This window comes from Penaeus monodon, chromosome 16 (assembly GCF_015228065.2).
Source record: "Penaeus monodon isolate SGIC_2016 chromosome 16, NSTDA_Pmon_1, whole genome shotgun sequence".
NCBI lineage: Eukaryota > Metazoa > Arthropoda > Malacostraca > Decapoda > Penaeidae > Penaeus > Penaeus monodon.
Window position 1 is genome coordinate 15,288,490 of NC_051401.1, and position 23,553 is coordinate 15,312,042.

A 23,553-nucleotide genomic window follows, 5' to 3' on the forward strand; every position below is an offset into this window, starting at 1 on the left:
GAAGTGAGCTCTGTATCTTTAGCGTGCCACGGTGGGTGTGTGTTTGTGTATTTGTTGATCAAATTAATGTTTACCGGGATAATCTTTAAAATTTTAATGAGGTATCATTGTTAGTTACATTAAAAATTACTTATTTCTACAAAGGTAATTATACCTAATATGATATAATAACTACTGTTTGGGTGATCAAGTAATAAGTTTCCCAGTAAATATATTACAGATTTAGTTTTGGCATCATATTTCCCCCTGTAGGAAGAAACACCAATATAGTGCTTCTCACTCAGTGTTACACTGTGCGGGGATTTTCATCTCTTTTACCCTCATGACTGGGGAAAGTATCCTGGCCTGTATGGAAATCCCCAGACAGACAAGATTAGTGTGACCATCCCTTTAACAGGCCTCTCCATGGATACCTTCTAAAGGCCTACATTTTGAATCTGTTATCTGACTTTGTTTGTCGTCTATCTCCATGCCCTTACTAATTCACAAACAGCTACAAAAATATAAACGCCAATGTCTTTACAAAACTGTCATGTACAAATTCTTAGTGACTTTTTCAATCTACATTTCCCCTGATATTGCAAAATTTTAAGTTCTGGCACATGGCCCTGTACCCATCAACACACCACTTCAATAAGGTTGTGGTGTAATGCCTCCTTACTTACACAGAACCCAATATTAGGTCTCCCATTCCACTCATAACACTAATATTTCCTTACTCCTTTCTATCCACGCTGGCACTATTAAGCAACCATGAACAACCATTTATGACATTCCTCAACACCTGAATGACCAGGCTAACATAAAGGTAATTATATAAAAAAACAAAATAAATAAATAAAATCCATTGCTGTAGAAAATGATTCAAGGATTTTCCTTAAGTTCATAATAATCAGAAGCTTCTTCAAGGAGTGTGCAAATAATACCACCCCTTCAATGACACAAAAAGTGTAAAACATAACTATGGTGTAATAAATTTCCCAAGCCATAGCTATGGGGATCTACCTTTATATCTGTTATATAGGTGTTCTAGCTTTTTCTTGTCGACTGACGGCCTCTGTTCTCTGTAGTATAAATCGGGATTTTGGAAGAAGTTGTCTGAGGCGAGTTCGAGTTTCCAGTCATTTTGAGCAAGACAGTATATTGCGGTTTTCTCGCCCGTTTGGGTGAAGGAAATAAACTGCTTGACCTTTTCTTTCTGGGAGGATTTGAGCTTGTGCTGGAAAAAGGAGACAGAAATTCGAAACATTAACCTTGTGTGCTATTTTCCCGTAAAGATGGCTAGAATGTCATATGGGAAAGAATAAAGGTGAGACATTGGACAATATTCATTGACTCACCATTGCTACAGCTGATCAGATTGGAAACTAAACAAAGGCAGTGCGCATGTGCAGGGGCGGGTGCCAGACCGCTTCATAAAAACCCGATTATTTCCCCGTCTCTGAGGGCGCTATGCCCTTCTATACCCGATTTTCACCCTTTTAGAAATATAAGTAGGCAAGAAAGGCACATCTATTGGGGGAAATATAGCCCTTCCATGGTGTGAAAATAAGATTTTAAAATTCGCCTTAAAAGGTTCTCCCAAAAACAAATTCACAAAAGAATAAAAAACTGCAATTCATTGCCAATTTTCCTTGAAAAAAACAACAATCCCCTAAAATAACAAATAAAAGAGTACAAAAAATTAAGATATCTTAATGATCATAAAAGTACGCAATAGAATCCCGAATCTCCGGAAACCAGAAGAGAGAGGACGAATTCTCTCAGTCTCGAGCGCAGGCCTTCTTCGCCCAAGATTCGGCGCCAAAGTGAGGCTGAGACTCGCGCTCCTCTTGGCTTTCCGTGAATTCCCCTCGCCAACCGACGTCATGGCCAGCAAGCAGCGTGACTACGACCAAGAGAAAGGTAAGACACTGTGATGGAGATATTTTTGGTGTGTTTATCAGAAGAGGGTGTAAATTCGTGACAAGTGGGAAATCGGAGCGGCGGTTTTGGCGGGCTTTGAGAGGCCGAATAATGCAGTTTTACGAATTTGCGTTTTGTTGGATTTTTCTCTTTTCTTAAGGTTGAATGGTTAGGGTTTATTGGTCTCCTTGGCCGAGAGACCTCTCTCTCACAAACTTTGGCCCCAATGATACTCGTAAAGCATATAAACAAACATTTCCTCGACTGTAAAAAAATCTTGAGTTTGCCACCAGTAAAGTTCCGTCGTAAATGACAAGCGAAGTGTGGTTGAAGCGAAAGGGCCCGGAGTCCTGCCAGCCTCGCCCTCGCCGTGCCCCCGCGCCCTAAGCGCTCGTAATCCGACCCTCGAGGCAAGTGACACGGCAAGAGAGAGGTCCCGAGAGGGCATCTTCCCGGTGGCCTCTGCCCGCTGGGAGGTCGAGAGAGGAGGTTGGCTTTCCTCTGGCGGTTCCGTGAGGGAGGGGGAGCGAGGGACTTCTCGGGGCCTGAAGCTGCCAGACGCCTGCGGAAGGGCATGGCTTTTCATGGGAGCCAAGGCAGAGGTGGGTTATGGCAGTGAGTTTGGGGGGGGGGGGGGGGAATAAGAGCTTGTGGTTGACTGGGAAAGATTTGGGTAAAAAAAATCTGGTGTCGGTAAGGTTTCCTCTTCGGTGTTAAACAGGTTCTTTTCCTTTCAGTCCGCAGGGGAAGAATCATGGACTCAGAGTGTACTAGAGTTTGTCCTTTCATCTGACCCACGTAGTCTTGTGAAAGCCTCATAAAACTACATTATGAACGTTTTCTTTCCCCGACAGAGGCCATCAAGCGCTTCTTGGCCGAGTTCCACACAGTAGGAGACGATGGCCGCAAGAGCTTCAAGTACGCCACGCAGCTGGTCGAGTTGGCGCACCGAGAGCAAGTCAGCCTCACTGTTGAAATTGAGGATGTTGGTAAGGGCATTTTGCTTTTTGTATAGGGATTAGGTGGCACTGCTTAGTGGTAGTGATCTCCATAGTCTTGGTATAATAATATTGGTAAAATAGGTATGCATTTTGATTTGTACCGTTTTGATTCCAGCTGAATTTGACCCTGATATGGCAGAGGCAATAGTGCAGAACAGCAGACGTTATTTGAATTTGTTCTCGGAGGCTGTTTACGAAATGTTGCCTGATTATAAACAAAGAGAGGTATTTGTAACTATTGGCTTAGGCTGTTTGTTAATATGGTGTGTTTATGTATATTTACTCAGAATGTACTAATTTGCAAAATGTATATTATGATGTACTGACTTCTTTATGATTATAGGAGCTGACAGTGATGTTCAAGCATGTCTTACTCTTAGTGTAAAATTTATAAAGTCTTACATGTCTTACTCTTAGTGTAAAATTTTTAATTTCAGACAGTAGCTAGGGATGCCCTGGATGTTTACATTGAACATCGCCTCATGATGGAGCAGCGCACACGACAGCCTGGCGATGTCCGTGATGTTCGCAACAGATACCCACCAGAGTTGATCAGGAGATAGTAAGTTGTAGATTCAGATTACCAGTTGTAATGTATTATAACAGATGACAATTGTTACAGGATTACAATCATCAAATGTTACAAATTATATTTTTCTCCTCCAGTGAAGTCTACTTCAAGGCTCCATCAGCCCAAAAACCTGTGGCCATTCGTAATGTAAAAGCATCCCATATTGGAAAACTAGTTCTAGTGCGAGGCATTGTCACAAGGTGTACGGAAGTGAAGCCTATGATGCAAGTAGCCACATACACTTGCGACCAGTGTGGTGCTGAGACTTACCAGCCTGTAAGTTTTCTTTATTCAATATGTAACCATTTAGAGTTTTTCCATATTGTAAAATAAGCCCCTGAGATGCAACTGAATGTTGCTAATATTTATGTGTTTGGTTACAGATTCAGTCCTCGAGTTTTATGCCACAGTTGCTCTGCCCTAGTGAAGACTGTAGGGTAAACAAATCTGGTGGACGCCTTTACCTGCAGACTCGTGGCTCAAAGTTTATCAAATTCCAGGAAATCAAGGTTCAAGAGCACTCTGATCAGGTAAATTATAAGACTTGTGTTTGTTCCAGAATCATCGTGAATTATTTTGTTATTACTGAGCAGCTTTGCAACATTATCTGATATGATCATCACTAATTAAAATATTTGCATAGGTTCCAGTGGGCAACATCCCCAGATCCTTGACTGTGATGTGCAGAGGTGAACAGACCAGACTTTGTCAGCCAGGTGACCATGTTGCTATCACTGGCGTGTTCATGCCCCTCTTGCGTCATGGTTTTAGGGCAATGATGCAGGGTCTCCTTTCAGATACCTTCCTGGAGGCTCATGTAAGTACAGCAAAGTATCTAATTTTATGGATTGAACTGAAAGCATTATACACACAGGTGTTATAAAAGACTAACAATTGAGGATAAAATATAAAGATTATTTGATTTTCAATTTTTTATGTATTACTTCACAGAGGATAGTCCAGATGAACAAGACAGAGGATGATGAATTGGGAGCTGAGGAACTGACTGAGTCAGAAATCAAACAGATTGCAGAGGAGAATTTTTATGACAAGCTTGCAATTTCCATTGCCCCAGAGATCTATGGTCATGAAGATGTCAAAAAGGCTCTCCTCCTCCTCCTTGTAGGTGGTGTTGACTGTAATCCCAATGGCATGAAAATTCGTGGTAGCATCAACATCTGCCTCATGGGTGACCCTGGTGTGGCAAAGTCTCAGTTACTTTCTTACATTGACCGTCTGGCTGCTAGGAGCCAATACACGACTGGCCGAGGTTCCAGTGGTGTTGGTCTAACTGCTGCTGTGATGAAGGATCCCCTAACAGGTGAAATGACCTTGGAGGGAGGAGCTCTAGTGCTGGCTGATCAGGGTATTTGCTGCATTGATGAGTTTGACAAGATGGCTGATGCTGATAGGACTGCCATTCACGAGGTGATGGAACAGCAGACCATCTCCATTGCAAAGGTAATTGCTCATGTACTCTGAAGTGTAACTTATTTACATTATCATCTTTTGAGATGTAAACCTGTCAGAAAATCTTATTTTTATGCAACTTATTTCATACTTTATAAAGGTTCTTCAATATCGTTGTACAGAGATAATAAATGTTTAGAATGAACACATGTGTTCATCTTAAAAACATGCACAAGAAATACTGCTTATGGAAATGTGACTATATCAAATTTTTTTCAGGCTGGAATCATGACAAGTCTGAATGCTCGTGTGAGTATTCTTGCTGCTGCTAACCCTGCTTATGGACGCTACAATCCCAAGAAGTCTGTGGAACAGAACATCCAGCTTCCAGCAGCACTGTTGTCTCGTTTTGATCTTCTGTGGCTCATCCAAGATAGACCAGATCGTGAAAATGATCTGAGGTATGAGTTGTGGAATTTATTTGCCACTGCTGTAAGAACAAAAGTGCAATTTGATTAAAAAAAAAAATGCTTTGTCATATGGAAACCTTACAGTAGATTGTCTTATTTATAATTAATTTAAAATGTTTTTTCATTGCAGACTGGCTCAGCATATCACCTATGTTCATCAGCACTGTGCCCAACCACCCACCCAGTTCAAGCCACTTGATATGAAGCTAATGAGACGTTACATTGCTCTTTGCAAAAAGAAGGTACACTTTAAAAGCTTTTGATTGTTTTGACTGTGGTTTAGAATAAAGTTATAGTATCTGTAACTTTCATGATTAGGATGAATCAATATTAAATTCTATTACAGCAACCCACCATCCCTGAAAACCTGACCGACTACCTGGTGTCAGCTTATGTAGAAATGAGGAAGGAAGCTCGTAACAACAAAGACATGACCTTCACCTCTGCTCGAACCCTTCTTGCTGTTCTACGTCTATCCACTGCTCTTGCACGCCTTCGACTTGTTGATGCTGTAAGTATATTTCTTTACTCAGTGTTGTGATTCAGATGTTTCTTTTATGTATATTTTTTCATAATTTTATCTTCTCTCATGAAGTAATCCATGCCATTTTTCATTTCATGTCCTTTAGGTGGAAAAAGAGGATGTGAATGAAGCTATGCGCCTGATTGAGATGAGCAAGGATTCACTGAACCATACTGAAGAGAGAACAGGAAGGTTGGTGTACAATGTTTTTCCTATTATTTTTCATTATATAGGTAATACTGATGATTATATGAAAATGACAGTATGTCTGTTGCATTTTTTATTAATCTTCTGACAAACTATATCGTTACTTTACAGGGCCCAGACTGTGACTGATAAGATCTTCACGCTGATCCGTGAGGTCGCTGGTGAAAATCGTGTGGTAAAATTAGGTGAAATCATTGAGCGTTGTACCAGCAAGGGATACAAGCCAGATCAGGTGAGATATTGGGATTCATTTACAAACTGTTCTCTTCATCTTCACTATAGACAGTAATTATATGATAAGTTAAATGTTAAAAGATATAAGATGTGTACACTAATCAGTAATTTTATAATGAGACTGATCTGAAGGTGGAGAAAAGTATACAAGATAATTGAAATGATTGTATTGTGTTTTTTCATTTCAGGTTAATGAGTGCATTGAAGAGTATGAAGAGCTGAATGTCTGGCAAGTTAACCAAGCTCGTACCAAGCTGACATTTGTCTAAATGTTAACCAGTGACATGTAATTTAAGCATCAGTTGTCAGAGATTCAGAATGTAAAAAATGTTAAACTTTCCTGCAAATAATATTTGATAACTGAAAAGAGTAGGTTATGTTAGGTTTACAGTTGATTTATTTTTAATTTGTGAATATATTTTACCACTTTGTATAATCTGAAATAAAAAAAACTACCATTTCTATGTGATTGGTTTATTTCTTATTACATTTTTACATCCTAATTTGTTACAATGTAATTGTAGTTGCTCCTTTCCATCTATTTGAAGTTTTCCTTCATTTTGATTAATTATCCCCTCTGATTAATTATACATGAATCTTAAAATGTTGTATGTCTTCAAAAGAATTGTTATTGTTGATTATGAATTTACATTTTGATAAAAACATTCAGGTACTTTTATTCTTCAACTTCAATGAAAGTATGCTACTCTAAGCTGGTGAGAAAGGAGATAGGCCCACATAAGGATACGGTTTGGAATCATTTCAAGATGTGTATATATCAAATGTCAGTCACACCAAAAAGACATTAATTCCGACTACCAAAATAGTTTGTAAAATTTTCTCTGCCCAGAAAAACTTTTTATCATCATGCAAAACGGGTTAACTTTGACATGGCTAATGCAGAACATGCAAGTGTTTTATGTGATTGTGGGTGTTGGGTAAATTATCAGCAAAGTCTGCTGACTACTCATGTAAATTTGAAGGAAATGAGTAGATCACTGTATGTTGTCGGTTGATGGTTTCCAAGAAGCTAATAGTAAAGTAAATTCCATCCGCAAAGCCCCTTTTTTGCATAACCGATCATTGCATCAATCATTGTGCTTTCATTCAGTTTTTGAAGAGTTTTTACTACATTGACTCTTGCGATTGTCATCTGTTCATGCATTCATTATATCAAACAACTAGATTGTTTTATTATATTATTATTATTATCATTTTTAATAATACATATGAATGAAAATTATTTATAGTTCCGAGGGTATGTTAACAAAGATTTTTGAGGTGCCATATTGTCTAAGTTAAAGAGAAGCTTTTCACAAATTCAAGTCCTTTCCTGTTATATCCCACAGTAAAGCTGATCATAGGTGGACTCCAAAAATGCAATTCTACCGTTGCGACTCATCGTAGCTTGACCATATTTGTTTTAAAAACTTAATGATTGTTGAAGCGCATCGTGGTGACTGGTTTGCCTTGAAAAAATAAGTAACAAAGTATGTGCATGTAGGTGGACTACAACTCTGTGCTGACATACACGTTACATCCTTCAACATGGCTCTCGCCTCATGGCGAAGTTGGAACATTGCCATGAGGTAGCATCAAAAGTATATTTGGAACTATTCCATTAACACTGACTATTTGACCGTGAATTTGTCTCATGTACAAAATAATCCAAGTCTAGCTCTAGCCCCCCCCCCAAAAAAAAAAAAAAAAAAAAAATTAAGACCCACCGTATCCGATATTCAAAAGACTGGATTGAGAAAGTCTAATAATGCGCATGTTAAAAAGACTCCGTCAGCATTTCAGATGCATGCAAATGTTATATTTAAAAGAGAGATTCTACTTGTTATAGAAAAGAAATAACGATACTTCCCGCTTGCCTGAACGAAAATATGAATATAGTTCATTTGGTCAAAAATGTTCAGAAAAACAAAAAATAGACCTGCATATTTTTATCTGAATACTTAAGATACGAAGTAAAAGTTCCTTGTGAACTTTACTTCTTTTTAATTCTTAACAATCCCCCAGTCTCTTCTTAGCCAATGATATCGCGAGAAAATAGCATTCATAAAATCAATATCAAATTATTTTTTGCATTTCCTGGGAGAAAATTCAATATACAAAAAACATGATTAATCTTTTCTATACATAAAATGGTTTTTTGCAAGTTTCCTGGAGTCATTCAGACTTTTCTTTGATTAAAAGAGAAGAGAAGAGATTAGATTGTAGAGAGAGAGAGAAGAGAGAAGGATATTTGCCAGAGAGATTGGAGTAGAGTTACTTTGATAGAGAAAGAGAGAAGGAGAGAGAGAGAGAGAGAGAGAAGAGAGAGAGAGAGAGAGAGAGAGAGAGAGAGAGAGAGAGAGAGAGAGAGAGAGAGAGAGAGAGAGAGAGAGAGGCATACATACACACACGCCAATGTTACATCTTTAAATAAGGGCAGTGACAAACAAAACCATCTAATTATATACCAGTTTCGTTAACTAGTGTAATTTGCAAAATGTTTGAAAGGATAGTTAGGAAACAGTGGGTTGAAGTATTAAAAAAAATAAGATATGATATCAAATAAACAAATTGGCTTTAAGAAAGAAAGGTCATGCGTAGCTGTTTCTTTGAAATAGTTTTTGAAATATTATAAGAGACGGCTGGGTGGATTGTGTATAATTAAACTTTAAGAAGGATTTTGATAAGGTGTCACATAGAAGATTATCTTGGAAACTAGAACACCTAGTTGGAGTGAAAGGCAAACTCCTCGAATGGATGAAAGACTTTCTTCACGAAATACAGATGAGCACGGTAATTAGAGGGAAGCGCTCTACATGGCGACGAGTAACTAGCAGAGTACCCACAAGGATCGGTCTTGGCGTCGATTTTTACTTTTCCTTCCATTTAAAGTTAAGTTCAAACATAACCCAGGGTATTTATCTGAATGTATTTGCAGACGGCGCGAAATTGCAAAAGAAGAAGATAGACGATGTCTCATGCCAATGCATCCAAAGTGATATCAAGAACTCATTCATGTGGAGCTGTTTAAAAAAATTTCCCAAAAAAGGTAATTGGGAAAAAAAAACCCCTTTAAAATTGAATAAATTAAAAACAAAGGAAAAAAGGGAAAAAAAAGAACTTTTGAATGCATATAAATGACAAAGGTCCAACTAGGCTGATTTCCCCATACACATTCGGTTGTGGACGAAAATATCTTTAAAAATCATTCAGCCATGTAAGATCTAGCGAGAGTATGGGGCATGGTATGGGACACTTTAAAAAAAAAATAGATAAACTGGAAAATTCAAAGAGCGCCCCCAAATGGGCACCTACTCTAAGAGATAGGAGTTACGAAGAGACTACAAAAAAAGGAGTTACAACTTTGGAAGAAAGAAGAAAAAGGAGGGACAAAGATGACTTTATAAATTTTTGAATACAAAAAGGACGATAGGGCCCCCAGTAAAAAAAGGCAGAAAGAGTCAAAAAATTGTTTCCCAAACAAAACATGAAACATGGAAGGGGCCCAAAATTTTTAGAGACTGGACCATCTGAACTTTTACTCTTTTCCAGTATTCAAAAAGCTAAATAAAAAAAAAAATGGTTGGATACGTGTTTTATATATATATAATAAATATATATATTATATATAAAAATAAACATATATTTTAAAAAAAGGGGGGGGGGTTTGATTTATTTTTGTTGAGGATTAGAATATTAAAAAATTATAATATTAATTAAATATAAATAAATAAAAATAAAATAAAATAATAATTAAAAAAATAATAATATAAAATATAAAAAAAAATAATATATATAATTTTTTTTTTTTTTTTTTATTTTATATGGGGTTAAAAAAAGTAAAAAATATATATAATATATAAGAAAAATTTTATTTTTAAAAATTTTTATATTATATAAATTTAAAATATATTATTATATTTGATAATTTTTTTAAAAATTTTTAAAATTTATGAGAAAATATATAAAAAAAGAGATAAAATATTTATAAAAAAATTAATTTTAATAAATATATATATATAATAAATTATACTAAATTTTTATATTTAGTATGAATTATATATATAAATATTAAAATAAAAAAAGAAGAGTAATATATATATTAAAGTTATATAAAATATTCATATAAAAAGAATATATATAATATATGAAATTTTATTTATATTTATAGAATTTTGAAATAAATTATAACAGAATATAATAAAAAAATATATATATAATATAGTTATTTTTTTATATTTATTTTTTTTTTTAAAAAAAATGTATATTTAAATATATATATATATAAAAAAATTTTAATAAATAAATATATCTATTTTAATTTTATAATATTTTTTACCCCCCCACCAAATATATTATAAAAATAAAAAATATAAAATAATTTGATATATAAAATATATATTAATAAATATAATATATAAACCTTAAATTATTATAAAAATTAATATAATTTAAATAAATATATATAATATATAAAATATAATAAAAATTATACATTATATAAATATAAAATATAGATTTATAAATATTGATAAAAATTTATATATTTTATATTATACAATATTAATAAGAAATTAAAATATAAAATAAAAATAAATTATAAAAAAAAAAAAATATACATATATTAAAAAGATAAATATATAATTTTTATATAAATTTTATATTAAAATAATAAACAAACAACAAACAAAACAAAAAAAAAACAAAAAACCAAAATTTGATAATTATAAAAATAATAGACAATTCTATTTCATTATTAAATTATAAAAATTTTTATATATATATATAAATAAAATATAGAATATAAATGGGAAAATTAAATATAAATAAATTTTGATAAAAAATTATAATTATTTATATAAAATTTTAATGAAAATATTGTATATAAAAAATATTTTAAATTAAAAAAAATTTTTTTTAAAAAATAATAATATTTAAAAAAAAAAAAAAAAAAAAGAAAAAAAAAAAAAAAAACAAACCCCCAAACCAAAAACCCAAACAACAAAATTAAAAAATAATAATTTTAAAAATAAAATATAATATATATATATATAAATATTAAAATATTATATAATATTTATATATAAATATATAAAAATTTTATATATATATATATATATAAAATTATATAATTTTTAAAAATAAATATATTATTATATATTAAAAATATAATATATATAATATATATTATATATATATAATATATATATAAATATATATAATATATATATAATAATTATTTATTTAAATATATGTATTTTTATTTATTTTTATTTTTTTTTTTTTTTTATTTTTCTTTTAATATATATATATATATATAATATATATAAATTATATATATATATAAAATAGATATGTATATATATATATATATATATTTTTTATAATTTTTTACAAAAAAAAATAAATTTTTTTCATATATTAATATATTAGTATATTATAAATATATAATAAAATATATATATATATTTTAAATATATATTTTAAAATATTTATATAAAATTATATATATTATTTTTTATATATACATTTTTAAATTATTATATTTATATATATTTTTTATAATTATATATATTATATTTAATATATATATATAAAAAACAAAAAAAAAAATATTATATTTTATATTATTATAAATTTTTTTTTTATATAATTTTATAAAAATATATATTTATATATAAAATAAATAATATCTTATATATATATAAAAAATAAAATATATATAATATATATATTTTTTAAAAATAATAAAAAATATAATATAATATATATATATTAAAATAATATATATAATATATATTATCTATAATATAATAATATATATATATTTATTTAAAATATATTAAAATTTATTATATTTAAAAAAAAAATAAATTTAAAGAAAAAAATTATTAAAAAAATATATATATTTTATATATATATATATATTATTTTTTTTATAAAATTTTAAACCCCTTTAATTTAAAAATTTTTATATTATATATATATATTTTATATTTCATATATATTATATATAATATATATTATATAATTATATTTATTATAATATATATATTCTATATATATATATTTATTATATATTATATATTATATCTTTTAAAATATATTATATAAAATTTTAAAATCTATATATATATAATATTTTAATAAAATTAAAAATTTAAATTTTAAAATTAATATTTTTTTATCATAAAATATATTATTTTAAATATATTATTATTTAAAAAAAAAAAAACAAAAAAAAAAAAAAAAAAAAAAAAAATAATATTAATATATTAAAAAAAAAAAAAAAAACAATATTATATATATATATATAATATTAAAATATATTTATATATATAATATATAAAAACCCCCCCACACACACACCCACCACAAAAAAAAAAAAAAAAAAAAAAAAAAAAAAAAAAAAAAACAACCACCAAAAAAAAAAAAATATAATATATTAAAATATAAATTTTATATATATAAATAAATATATAAAAAAATATTTTATATTATAATATATAATATAATTAATTTTATATTTTATAATATTATATTATAAATATATATATATTATATTAAAATATTATATATATATAAAAATAATATATATATATTTATAATTATATATATATATAAAAAAAAACAAAAATTTTAAAAATATATAATATATAAATAATAAATTTATAATAATATTATTATATATATAAATATATATATAATATAAAAAAATATAATATAATAATAAACTTTAAAATATTATAAATTTAATTAATAATATAATACAATATTATATAAATTAAATTTCATAATATAAAAATATTATATATATAAAATTTTTATAAATTTTAAAATATATAAATAATTATAAATAAAAAAATATATAATTTTAAAAATTAATTTTTAACAAAAATAATTATATATTAAATATATAATAAAAAAAAAAAAAAAAAAAAAACAAACCCAAAAACAAAAAAAAAAAATTTTATAATAAAAAATTATATAAATAATATAATATAAAAATAATAATAATATATAAATAAAAAAAAAAAAAAAAAATATATATATATTATATATATATATATATATATATCTATAAAAATATAAATATATATATAATAAAAAAAAAAAAAAAAAAAAACAAAAAAAAAAAAAAAAAAAATTATAATATATATTTAAAATATATAATATATATAATTATAATATTTTTCCATAAATATATATATATATATTATATATATATATATATATATATTTTTATAAAATAATTATCTTTTATATTCAAAAAATATTTTTTATTTATTATATAATTTTTAATATATTATATTATATATAATATAATATACCAAAAAATAATAATTTATAAAATATATATATATATATATTATATATATATATATATATATATTTTTATATATATTTCCCCTATAATATAAATTTTTCAATTAATATAATAATATATAAAAAACCCCAAATAAAAAAAAAAAAAAAAAAAAAAAAAAAAATATATTATATTATTATTTATATATATAATATAATAATAAAAAAAAAACAACCCAAAACAACCCCAAATATAATATATAATATAATATAATATATATATATATATATATATATATATAAAAATTTATATAAAATATATATAATATATATAATATATAAATATTATATATATATATATATTATATTTTAAAACTACAAAAAAAAAAAAAAAACCCCCCCCCCCCCCCCCCCAAAAAACCCCTATATAAAAATATATTTTATATATATATATATATATTTAAAATTTTATATTAAAATTAATACATACATAATAAAATATTTATATTATATATATATATTATATATATATATATATATAATATATATATATATTAAAACCCCAAACACACAACAACACACACACCACCCACAAAAAAAAAAAAAAAACCCCACACACACACACAAAAAATATATATTTTATAAAATATATATAAAATATAATATAAATAAATATAAATACATAATATAAAAACATTAAATATATATAAATTTAAAAAATAATATCTATATATATAATTTTATATTATATAATAATATATATATATATATATATATTATAAATATACACACACAACACACACACCACACACAAAAAAAAAATATTATATAATAATAATATAAAATATATATATATAATATATTTATTATATTAAAAAAAAAAAAAATATTATTTAAAATATATATATATATATATATATATATATATAATAATATATAAATAATTTTACAAATAATAATATATATAAAATAATAAATATAACAATATTTTAAATAAATAATATATTTTTTTATATATAAAATAATATATATAAATATTTATATAATATTTAATATTATATATAATATATATATATAATATAAAATATAAAAAAACAAAAAATAAAAAAAAAAAAAAAAAAAAAAAAAAACAAAAAAAAACATATATATAATAATTTATATATATAAATATATATATATATAAAAATATATATATTAAATATATATAAAAATAATATAAAATTATAAAATATATAAAATTATAAATTTATATATAATAATTTTGTATTATATAAATATATATATTAATAATTTTTATTATAATATATTAATATATATAATATATTTAAATTTTATTATATTATATATTTATTAATAAAATATAAAATATATATATATAAAATATATAAATAATATAAAATAAAATATATATATATAATAATATATAATATAATATATAATATAATATAAAATAAAATATTAATATATATATATATATTAAAATATTAATATCAATATATAATAAAAATAACAAAAAAACAAAAACAAATAAATATATATATATAAAATAATATATATATATTAATTATTTTATATTATAATTTTTAAATACATTTTTATATATTTTATATATATATATATATATATATAATAAATATAATATATATAACATAAATAATAATATATTTATATAATATTTTTTTATCATCTCTAATTTATTATTAAAATTTTAAATTATAATATTATATTTATAATATTATAATAGTATTTATTTTATATATTATTTATATAAATTTTTAAAAAACCCCAAAAATTTTATATTTTTTTTTTTATATTTTATTATTATTATTATATTAATATATATTATATATATATATTATTAATATTAATATATTAAAATATATATTTTTATATAATTTTTTATTATTATTATTAAATTTTATATTATTTTTTATATTTGTATTTTTTATTATAATTTATATTATTATATTTTTAATTTTTTAATATTTTTTTTTTTATATACTTTTTATATATTTTTATGTTTAAATTTAATAATTATATTTTAAGTTTTTTTTTTTATTTTTTTATTTATGTATTTTTTGTTTTTATTTTATTCTATTTTATATTTTTTTTTTTTTTTTTATTTTTTTATTTTTTTAAATGTTGTTTTTAATATTTTATTATTAGAATTATATATTATATTATTTTATTAAAATTTTATTATTTTTTTTTATATTATATATTTTTTTATAATATTTATTATATATAAAATAATATATTATTATATATATATATATATATATTATTATTATTAAAAATAATAGATTATATATATAGTTTTTATTAATTTTTATACTATATATATTTTTAATTTTAAAAATATTATTATATATATATTAATTTAAAATATGTGTATTAATAATGATGAATTTTATTATTTATGTTAAAATATATATTATTAATATATATATATAATATAATATATATTAAAATTTTAAAATAATATATAATTTTAATATATGAAGGGTTTTTTGTTAATTATGTATTATAATTTTTTTATTTTTGTATTATAGATATATTATTATATATTATATTTTATATAAAATTATATATATATAATTATGTATTATATTATTATTATTAATTTTTATTAATTAATTTTTATATTAATATATATTAATAATAAATATATAGAATAAATTATTTTAAAAAAATTATATTTAAAAATTTTTTTTTTTTACTTAATATATTTTATTTTTTAAAAAAATATATATATATATTATTTTAAAATATTATATATATTTTATATTTTATTTTTTTTTTTATTATTTTAAATTTTTATAATTATTTATTTAATATTTCTATTGAATTTAATTTATTATATTTAAATTTTTATTTTTTTTTAAAAATAAATTTTTTTAATTTAGTAAATATATAAAAATATTTATATATTTATATTATAAAGGGGTTATATATATGTATTTTTATTATAGAAAATATTAATTATTATATTTTTTATTTTTTTTTTTTTTTAATTTTAAATATATTATATATATTATAATTAATATTTTTATATTTTGTATTAATTAATTATCAATAAAATAAAATTTTTTATAATAAAATTATAATTTTTTAAATTGTTTTTTAAGTATTATATATATGTTTTTTTTTATTTTTTATATATTATATTATATTTATTTTATTAAATTATTTTTTGTTATAAATATATATATAAATTTTATATTATATAAAAAAAATAAAAAAAATATTTTTAATAAAAAAATAAAAATATAATTTTAAATATTTATATTTTTATAAAAAATTAAAAAATTAATGAATGATTAAAAAATTGATTTGGGATTTTTAATTTTTAATTTTTTAAATGATATTTTTATTGTAAATTATTTTTTTTTTAAAAATATAAATAATTTAAAAAAAATTTAAATAAATAATTTTAAAAATTTAATTTTGAAAAAAAATAAAAAAAAAAATTTTTTTTTTTATAATAACAAGTGAAAATAATTTTTTTTAAAAAAAATTTAAAAAAATTTTGTTTTAAAATTTTTTCAACAAAAAATTTAGAAAAGGGGCTTCAAATGTTTTTTTTAAAAAAAATTTAGAAAAATTTCTTTCCAGAATGGTTTTTTTAAAAAAGTTTCAAGCTCCAAGCCATAAAAAAGGGAATTTTTTAAAAAAAGGGGGAAAGGGGTTGGCCCAAAACCTAAATTTTACCTTTTCCTTTTCAAATTTTTTTTTTTTAAACATCAAATGAGCTTTTTTTTTTATTTCAGAATTTTTTAGGGTAACCAAATAACAGCAATTTGATAAAAAAATATTTTTGAAAATCAAAGACAAGGGGAAAATAAAAAAGTATCATAATTGGTCATTTTGGAACCCAATACGTGGGTATTTTAGAAAAAACCATTAATAATTAAATCCCAAAAAAAATAATTTTTCCTGGTTTCATTTTTTTTATTTCTTTGAACAGAAAAACAAAGCAAATTTTTTTCTTTTTGAAATTAGACTTTGGCCTCTTAAAAACAGGTAAAAAACAATTTTTGCAACAATAAAAAAAAATTTCTTTCCCTTTTAAACCACAAAATGATAAGACGCAAAAAACCCTAAAATTAATATACACAAAAAAAAAAAACCCAAAACAAATGGGTTTTTTTTTTCCCTTCTAAAAAAATTCAAAAACCAAAAACTTTTTTTCTCCCTTCACCCTCAACCTCTTTTTTTTTTTTTTTTTTTTTTTTTTTTTTTTTTTTTTTTTTTTTTTTTTTTTTTTTTTTTTTTTTTTTTTTTTTTTTTTTTTTTTTTTTTTTCCCCCCCCCCCCCCCCCCCCCCCCCCCCCCCCCCCCCCCCCCCCCCCCCCCCCCCCCCCCCCTTCAAAAAACATTCAAAAAAAAACCCCAAAAAAAAACCCCTTTTTTTTCCCCAAAAAAAAAAAATTTGGGAAAAAAAACCATTTTCAAATTTTTTGGGCCCGGGTTGGGGGTGGGTTGGGGCCCAAAAATTTTTCCAAAAAAGGGGTTTTTTTTTTTTTTCCCCCTCCTTGGAAAAAAGCCCCCCCCCCCCCCCCCCTTTTTCATTTCCTTTAATTTGGGGGTTTTTAAAAAAACAATTCATCTACTCATTAATTAAACACATTTGGAAGATCATTCCAAAAATAGCTATCTCGTCTAGGCTCACTTGCAGCTCATTTTTACTCTTTTTTTTTGTTAGAAATAAGTTATTAAGCAATCTATAAGACACTCCATATTCTTGTACCATGTAAAAATAAATTACCATTGTGACCTGTACAAAGAAAAATATCCTCTCAAAAATTTACACAGTTGAGGATAAAAAAGATACTGCCCCCCACATAACCTAATTTCAGCTTCCTTCTTACAAATTTCTTAAGAAAAAACATCTGGGAGTCTCAAATGAATTGGCTTAATGATAATGACATGATGTACAAAGAACTATGAGGGTGAAACACACCTACGACATGGACAGTGGGTTGGGATAAAACAAGAGATCATGTTGGAACAATGATCATGACTTATCTGGACTATGATGCGGTCCATCAGCATTACAAAAAAATGTATATACAAGAATACATGTGCAACATTCAATGATTCAGAACAAAATACATGTTTATATTCCATGTCACTAAAACTATCACATTAAATAAATTAATTCCTCAAAAAAGATAAATAAATATTCCTGGTTTCAAAAATGAAAATAATTTAGATCCTATTGAAAGAATTACAATAGACCATTTTCTTTGGCTTTTGAAACTTAAAAGACAGTTGGCCTCCTAAGACAAGGTACTTCACAATTTTCCTGTCATAGGCAATAAAGAAAATTGGGATTGTCTTTACCGGTATAATTTATATCCTACAAATATAAGGGAATTATGACCAAATTAATTATTTCTTTCCCTTCATTTCAACCTACTACACACTAAAACAAACAAAATCCTATAATACTTCTGGTCATTCTTAACCTACAGAAAAACTTCATTCATCCTCCTCCTCCTCCTCCTCTTCCTCACTTTCACTCTCTTCTTCATCATCATCATCTTCATTTGGAGCATTCATGGTCTTGTGTTTCTTGGCTCCAAAGTTGCCCTCCTTGAAAGCTTTCATTTCCTAGTGGGTAAAAATGTTGGGAATAAGCAAAGGAGAAGAATTATAAAAAAGAAAATGAGAAGAAAAAGTAAACTTTTTTGGGCATTTAACAATTTCCCTGATTTTTTGGGACTTTTATTGAGACTACCATCTATACCTGGCTATATAAATGTTCAAAATTGCAACATTTGTAACTGGCAACTCACCTTCTCATATCTTTCCTTGTCACTTGCAGCTAAAGCTTCATATTTTGCCTTAGCTTCTGGTGGTGTGTTACTCCAGGCAGCTCCAAGTTGCTTGGCCACATCACCTACTCCCATGTCAGGGTTGGCAGCTCTAACTTTTGCTCTTTCATCGTTGCAAAACCAGAAGAAGGCAGACCTATTGGGCACATAATTGATGTTGCATTACAATAATGATGATGATAATGATGATAAAAAAATCTTGCCGACTACAATTTTACAAAGCAAATTATAGACAATGTTTTACTTACAACGCTCTTTTGGGTGCATTTGGATCCTTGCGGTTACGGCGCTTGCGACTAACACGCGGAGTACGTGGTCCCCTGTACCCCTTCATCTCTGTGTCATAGCGAGCTTTATCCTTATCTGCCATGTCATAGAAGCGATCTTTCTCCTTATCAGTCATCGTCTGTTGGGTTGAAAAGAATGTTTACTTTCTTTATGAAATAAAAAAAATTTGTTCCTTAAAGATTTCAATAAATTATCAAAACTGAGAAAGTACTATGGATTAACAAACAAAAATGATAAATATGTCAGTAATTCGCATTAAGTCAGTGGCCAAAATCTCTCTAATGAACATTTCATGCACACCGATAATAACAATAAGAATGATACTACCATGAAAAGGAATAACAATACCAAATTCATGGTACAGTGCAGTTAATCACCTTCCAGCGTTCAGCACACTTCCGGGAAAATTCTGAGAAAACCACATTTTCATCTGGGTGCTTCTTCTTGTGTTCCTCTCGGCACGTTTGTACAAAAAAGGCATAAGCAGACATACGTCCGCGGGGCTTGGAGTCTACCAATTTGGCACGAGGCATGATTGCTGAAAAAGATTCCTAGATTTCAATTATTTTATTATATATATTTACCTAATTATATTATTCAAGAATTATAAAAGGTATGAAGATATACTTTCACAAAGTAATAATGGAATATGCCTTTCCTGTTACACTTTTGTAGTACACAAACAAACTCACTCTCACTCTCATACTCTCACACACACTCTCGCTCACTCTCATACACACACACACACACTCTTGTACCCTTCCCATAAAGCTGCTACTACATGTTCCATTAATGTGATAAAAAAAAAGTATTTTTCCTCAAATGGGGCTTTTTCTCCATGAAATGAATAAAGAGATACATAAATTAGTAATATTTTAATACTACCACCCAATAGCCATTGGTGTGAAGGTACCATCCCCTCTCCCTCTCAAACCTACTTGGCTGTGTTCCAGTTTCATCTGAGACTTATGTTGAATGTTTGTTATATTTGGAAACAGTCACCTACACATTCCCTTTGGAACTTGAGAATCAGATATTGGCAAGACAAAGAATTTCAAATACTGTAACATAAAAAAGAGAGAAAGAGGCGAGAGAGAGAGAGAGAGAGAGAGAGAGAGAGAGAGAGAGAAGAGAGAGAGAGAGAGAGAGAGAGAAAGAGAGAGAGAGAGAGAGAGAGAGAGGAGAGAAGAGAGAGAGAGAGAGAGAGAGAGAGAGAGAGAGAGAGAGAGAGAGAGAGAGAGAGAGAGAGAGAGAGAGAGAGAGAGACGAGAGAGAGAGAGAGAGAGAGAGAGAGAGAGAAAAGAACAGAGAGAGAGAGAAACAAAGAGAGAAAAAGGGAGAGAGAGAGGGAGAGAGAGATAGAAGAGAGAGTGAGAGGAAGAGGAGAGAGGGGGGAAAAGAAGTGAGAGAGAGAGAGAGAGAGAGAGAGAGAGAGAGAGAGAGAGAGAGAGAGAGAGAGAGAGAGAGAGAGAGAGAGAGAGAGGAGAGAGAGAGAGAGAAAGGGGGAGAAAGAGAATGAGAGAATGAGGGAGAGAGATTACAAAGAAGAAAGCAAAAGTTAATCTAAAATAACACAAAACCTACTTTAATTACCAATATTACCATTCTAATTATTTTAATTTATTTGTAACAAGCTTAGGAGTTTTCCATATTGGGGTCTCGGATAAGATGAAAGAAAGCAATATGCTCAACTTTAACTGATAAGGTACACAAATACATACATAAAACACACACACGCACACACACACACACTCACAATATTTTATATATATATATATATATATATATATATATATATATATATATATATATATATATATATATATATAAATTTTTATGGACAGGGGAGAGGGGGTGGGGCTGGCAGGCTTGGGATCATCATAATCAGGGGCCCTTGATATGATAAACTTTGGAAACCCCTGTCTACATCATAAGATGATGCCACAGGCAACATTAGGGCAAGGGGTAATCCCCACCACTACCACATGATAATAGGTGATGGACCAGAATGTTAAGGACATCCCTGGATCTCTACTTGTATACAAGATGCCCTTGGGTCTCAAATCATGATTAAATTGACCGATTTTATGCCTAACATTGTACCTTATATATAAGCAAAATGATGTAAAGAAAAAAACAAAATGCCTGCAATTATAAACACTGCATTTTCAATAGTACAGAGAATCTTAAGGGTTTTATTGCCATTATAGTAAATGTGGGAAACAAAGGAAAGAAAATGATTACCCATCAAAAGCAACCAGCAATAATTAATCTGCCTAATTAATTCCAAACACCCTGACCTGTGACCTTCTACACTTCTTATATAAACTTTAAAAGTTTTCAATCCACGCCAACAATCTTCAGAGAAAAAATTTCGTTCTGTTTTCAGTGACACGAATAAAGAACAAAATCGTCCTACTCAAGAGGGAGACAAAGGAAACTACAGAATACCTTCCACCACAACTCCCAAGAAAAAGGGTCAGAAAAGAATGGTTATAATTTCGCTTGAAACAGTTGAATGCACGCAAGTCCTTTGTCTTACTAAAAGAAACCCCGAGAATTTTTAAAAGGTGAATAAAGAAACGAAAATAGACAGACGCAATGCCCAGGGTCCCGGAGAAACGAGACAAAATCCGTCGAGAGGGGAAAGAGGCCTCCATTCTTAGGCCTACTCGATGCTGTCCGCTCATCTGCAAGGAAGAAAGCCTACCCCACAAAGCTTCGTCTCCTGTGCGCACCCTGTCCGCTCTAATCTGAGACGACCGGAAAAATCTGAAATCGGAAGACCGACTCGTCCCGATTGTCGCTCTCGGGTCCCGAGCCTATGAAGGCACATCACCTTCAAAATAATTGATTTCATCTGCACGAAGCTTGCCCTTTCCCGCGTGGTGGGGTGGCGAGAGAGCGAAAAACCCAATTACATTTCATGAGTAATTTTAGTGACATGACATCATTCCGGATTTCACTCGGCCGCTACGACGGAGAAGCCGAGGCCCGACCCAAGGATCCGAACACCTTCAGATCCAATGAACAACATTACTTATCGTCTTCTTGCTCACACTCTCTCACCCACACGTTTATCTCGTTATTTCTACTACTATCGCGCCTTGCATAGTGAGCTGAGTGGACTCACCGGTTCGAGGGGAAACTAGAGACGCCATCAATCCGTTTCCCGAGCCTCGCTGGGAGCCGACATGAATTAAAAATACCTTTCCTCCCTGTAGCCCGTACTTTGTTTTATGGCTGCCATTGCAAGGCTTTACCACACGACGCTTAAAAGTTTTACGAATTTCTGTCGCTGCTAAAGACCTCTAACCTGCACCGCGTCGTTCTTCGAGTTGTCGTGGCCTAGGAGATCACACCGGCCATGGCGGGAGAGTCGAACACGTAAAGATATAGCTAAAAATACCCTTACCTGTCGATGGGTGCACTTCGGTGCGAGGACCTTCTCCCGGGGCGAGTCGACGGCGTTCTTCCATAGGGAAAGCATAGGAAGGCAATCTCGGCTGCTGATTGGCTCATTTTGTGTTTCCCGCAAAAATTAACCAACCGCAATCGCCGTTAGAGTGCCGGTCTCTCGAAAAATTGGCCAATGGAAATGCCGGAGCTCGCCCTGAGTTGACGAGTCTGGTTTTTACGAGTTTTGTTGGCGGTATTTACTTAAAACGAGGTTAGGGGCGAGAATTTGAGATACGGCATATCGACAAGACATGTAGTAGTTGCACTTTTATGGAATCTCGGCCCGTTCCTTAAAACATTGACAGTATGTGACTATCCTTAAATATACTAGTAACTAAAGC

The 23,553-nt window shown here is 27.7% G+C and overlaps 2 protein-coding genes across 4 annotated transcripts; one reads left to right on the forward strand and one right to left on the reverse strand.

Annotated features, from left to right (window-relative positions):
• The first annotated feature begins 1,682 nt into the window (after nt 1–1,682).
• LOC119582546 (DNA replication licensing factor mcm7-like) lies at nt 1,683–6,785 on the forward strand. Its single transcript, XM_037930883.1, has 14 exons — nt 1,683–1,905; nt 2,760–2,894; nt 3,022–3,131; nt 3,344–3,468; nt 3,573–3,753; nt 3,861–4,007; nt 4,121–4,294; nt 4,429–4,938; nt 5,167–5,348; nt 5,488–5,599; nt 5,704–5,868; nt 5,987–6,072; nt 6,199–6,319; nt 6,510–6,785. The coding sequence occupies exons 1-14, from the start codon at nt 1,698–1,700 to the stop codon at nt 6,588–6,590; spliced, it is 2,337 nt and encodes a 778-aa protein (XP_037786811.1). The 5' UTR covers nt 1,683–1,697; the 3' UTR covers nt 6,591–6,785.
• Nucleotides 6,786–18,539: 11,754 nt separating this feature from the next.
• LOC119582547 (high mobility group protein DSP1-like) lies at nt 18,540–23,276 on the reverse strand. Of its 3 annotated transcripts, none has more exons than XM_037930885.1 (5): nt 23,169–23,276; nt 20,131–20,291; nt 19,714–19,871; nt 19,427–19,601; nt 18,540–19,241 (listed from the first exon to the last, which is right to left on the reverse strand). In XM_037930885.1, the coding sequence occupies exons 1-5, from the start codon at nt 23,230–23,232 to the stop codon at nt 19,110–19,112; spliced, it is 690 nt and encodes a 229-aa protein (XP_037786813.1). In that variant the 5' UTR covers nt 23,233–23,276; the 3' UTR covers nt 18,540–19,109. The 3 variants fall into 3 exon arrangements, with proteins under 3 accessions (XP_037786813.1, XP_037786812.1, XP_037786814.1); XM_037930884.1 differs by having other exon boundaries at nt 20,131–20,304; nt 23,169–23,258; XM_037930886.1 differs by lacking the exon at nt 23,169–23,276 and adding an exon at nt 23,070–23,091.
• Nucleotides 23,277–23,553: the final 277 nt, after the last annotated feature.

Coding starts and splice junctions, on each gene's coding strand:
- LOC119582546 (XM_037930883.1), top strand. CDS start 1,698: ATGATCATAAAAGTACGCAATAGAATCCCGAATCTCCGGAAACCAGAA. Junction 5,349..5,487: donor GATCGTGAAAATGATCTGAG/GTATGAGTTGTG, acceptor TTTTCATTGCAG/ACTGGCTCAGCATATCACCT. Junction 5,869..5,986: donor GCCTTCGACTTGTTGATGCT/GTAAGTATATTT, acceptor CATGTCCTTTAG/GTGGAAAAAGAGGATGTGAA.
- LOC119582547 (XM_037930884.1), bottom strand. CDS start 23,243: ATGCTTTCCCTATGGAAGAACGCCGTCGACTCGCCCCGGGAGAAGGTC. Junction 19,602..19,713: donor AATGCACCCAAAAGAGCGTT/GTAAGTAAAACA, acceptor TGTGCCCAATAG/GTCTGCCTTCTTCTGGTTTT. Junction 19,242..19,426: donor ACAAGGAAAGATATGAGAAG/GTGAGTTGCCAG, acceptor TTTACCCACTAG/GAAATGAAAGCTTTCAAGGA.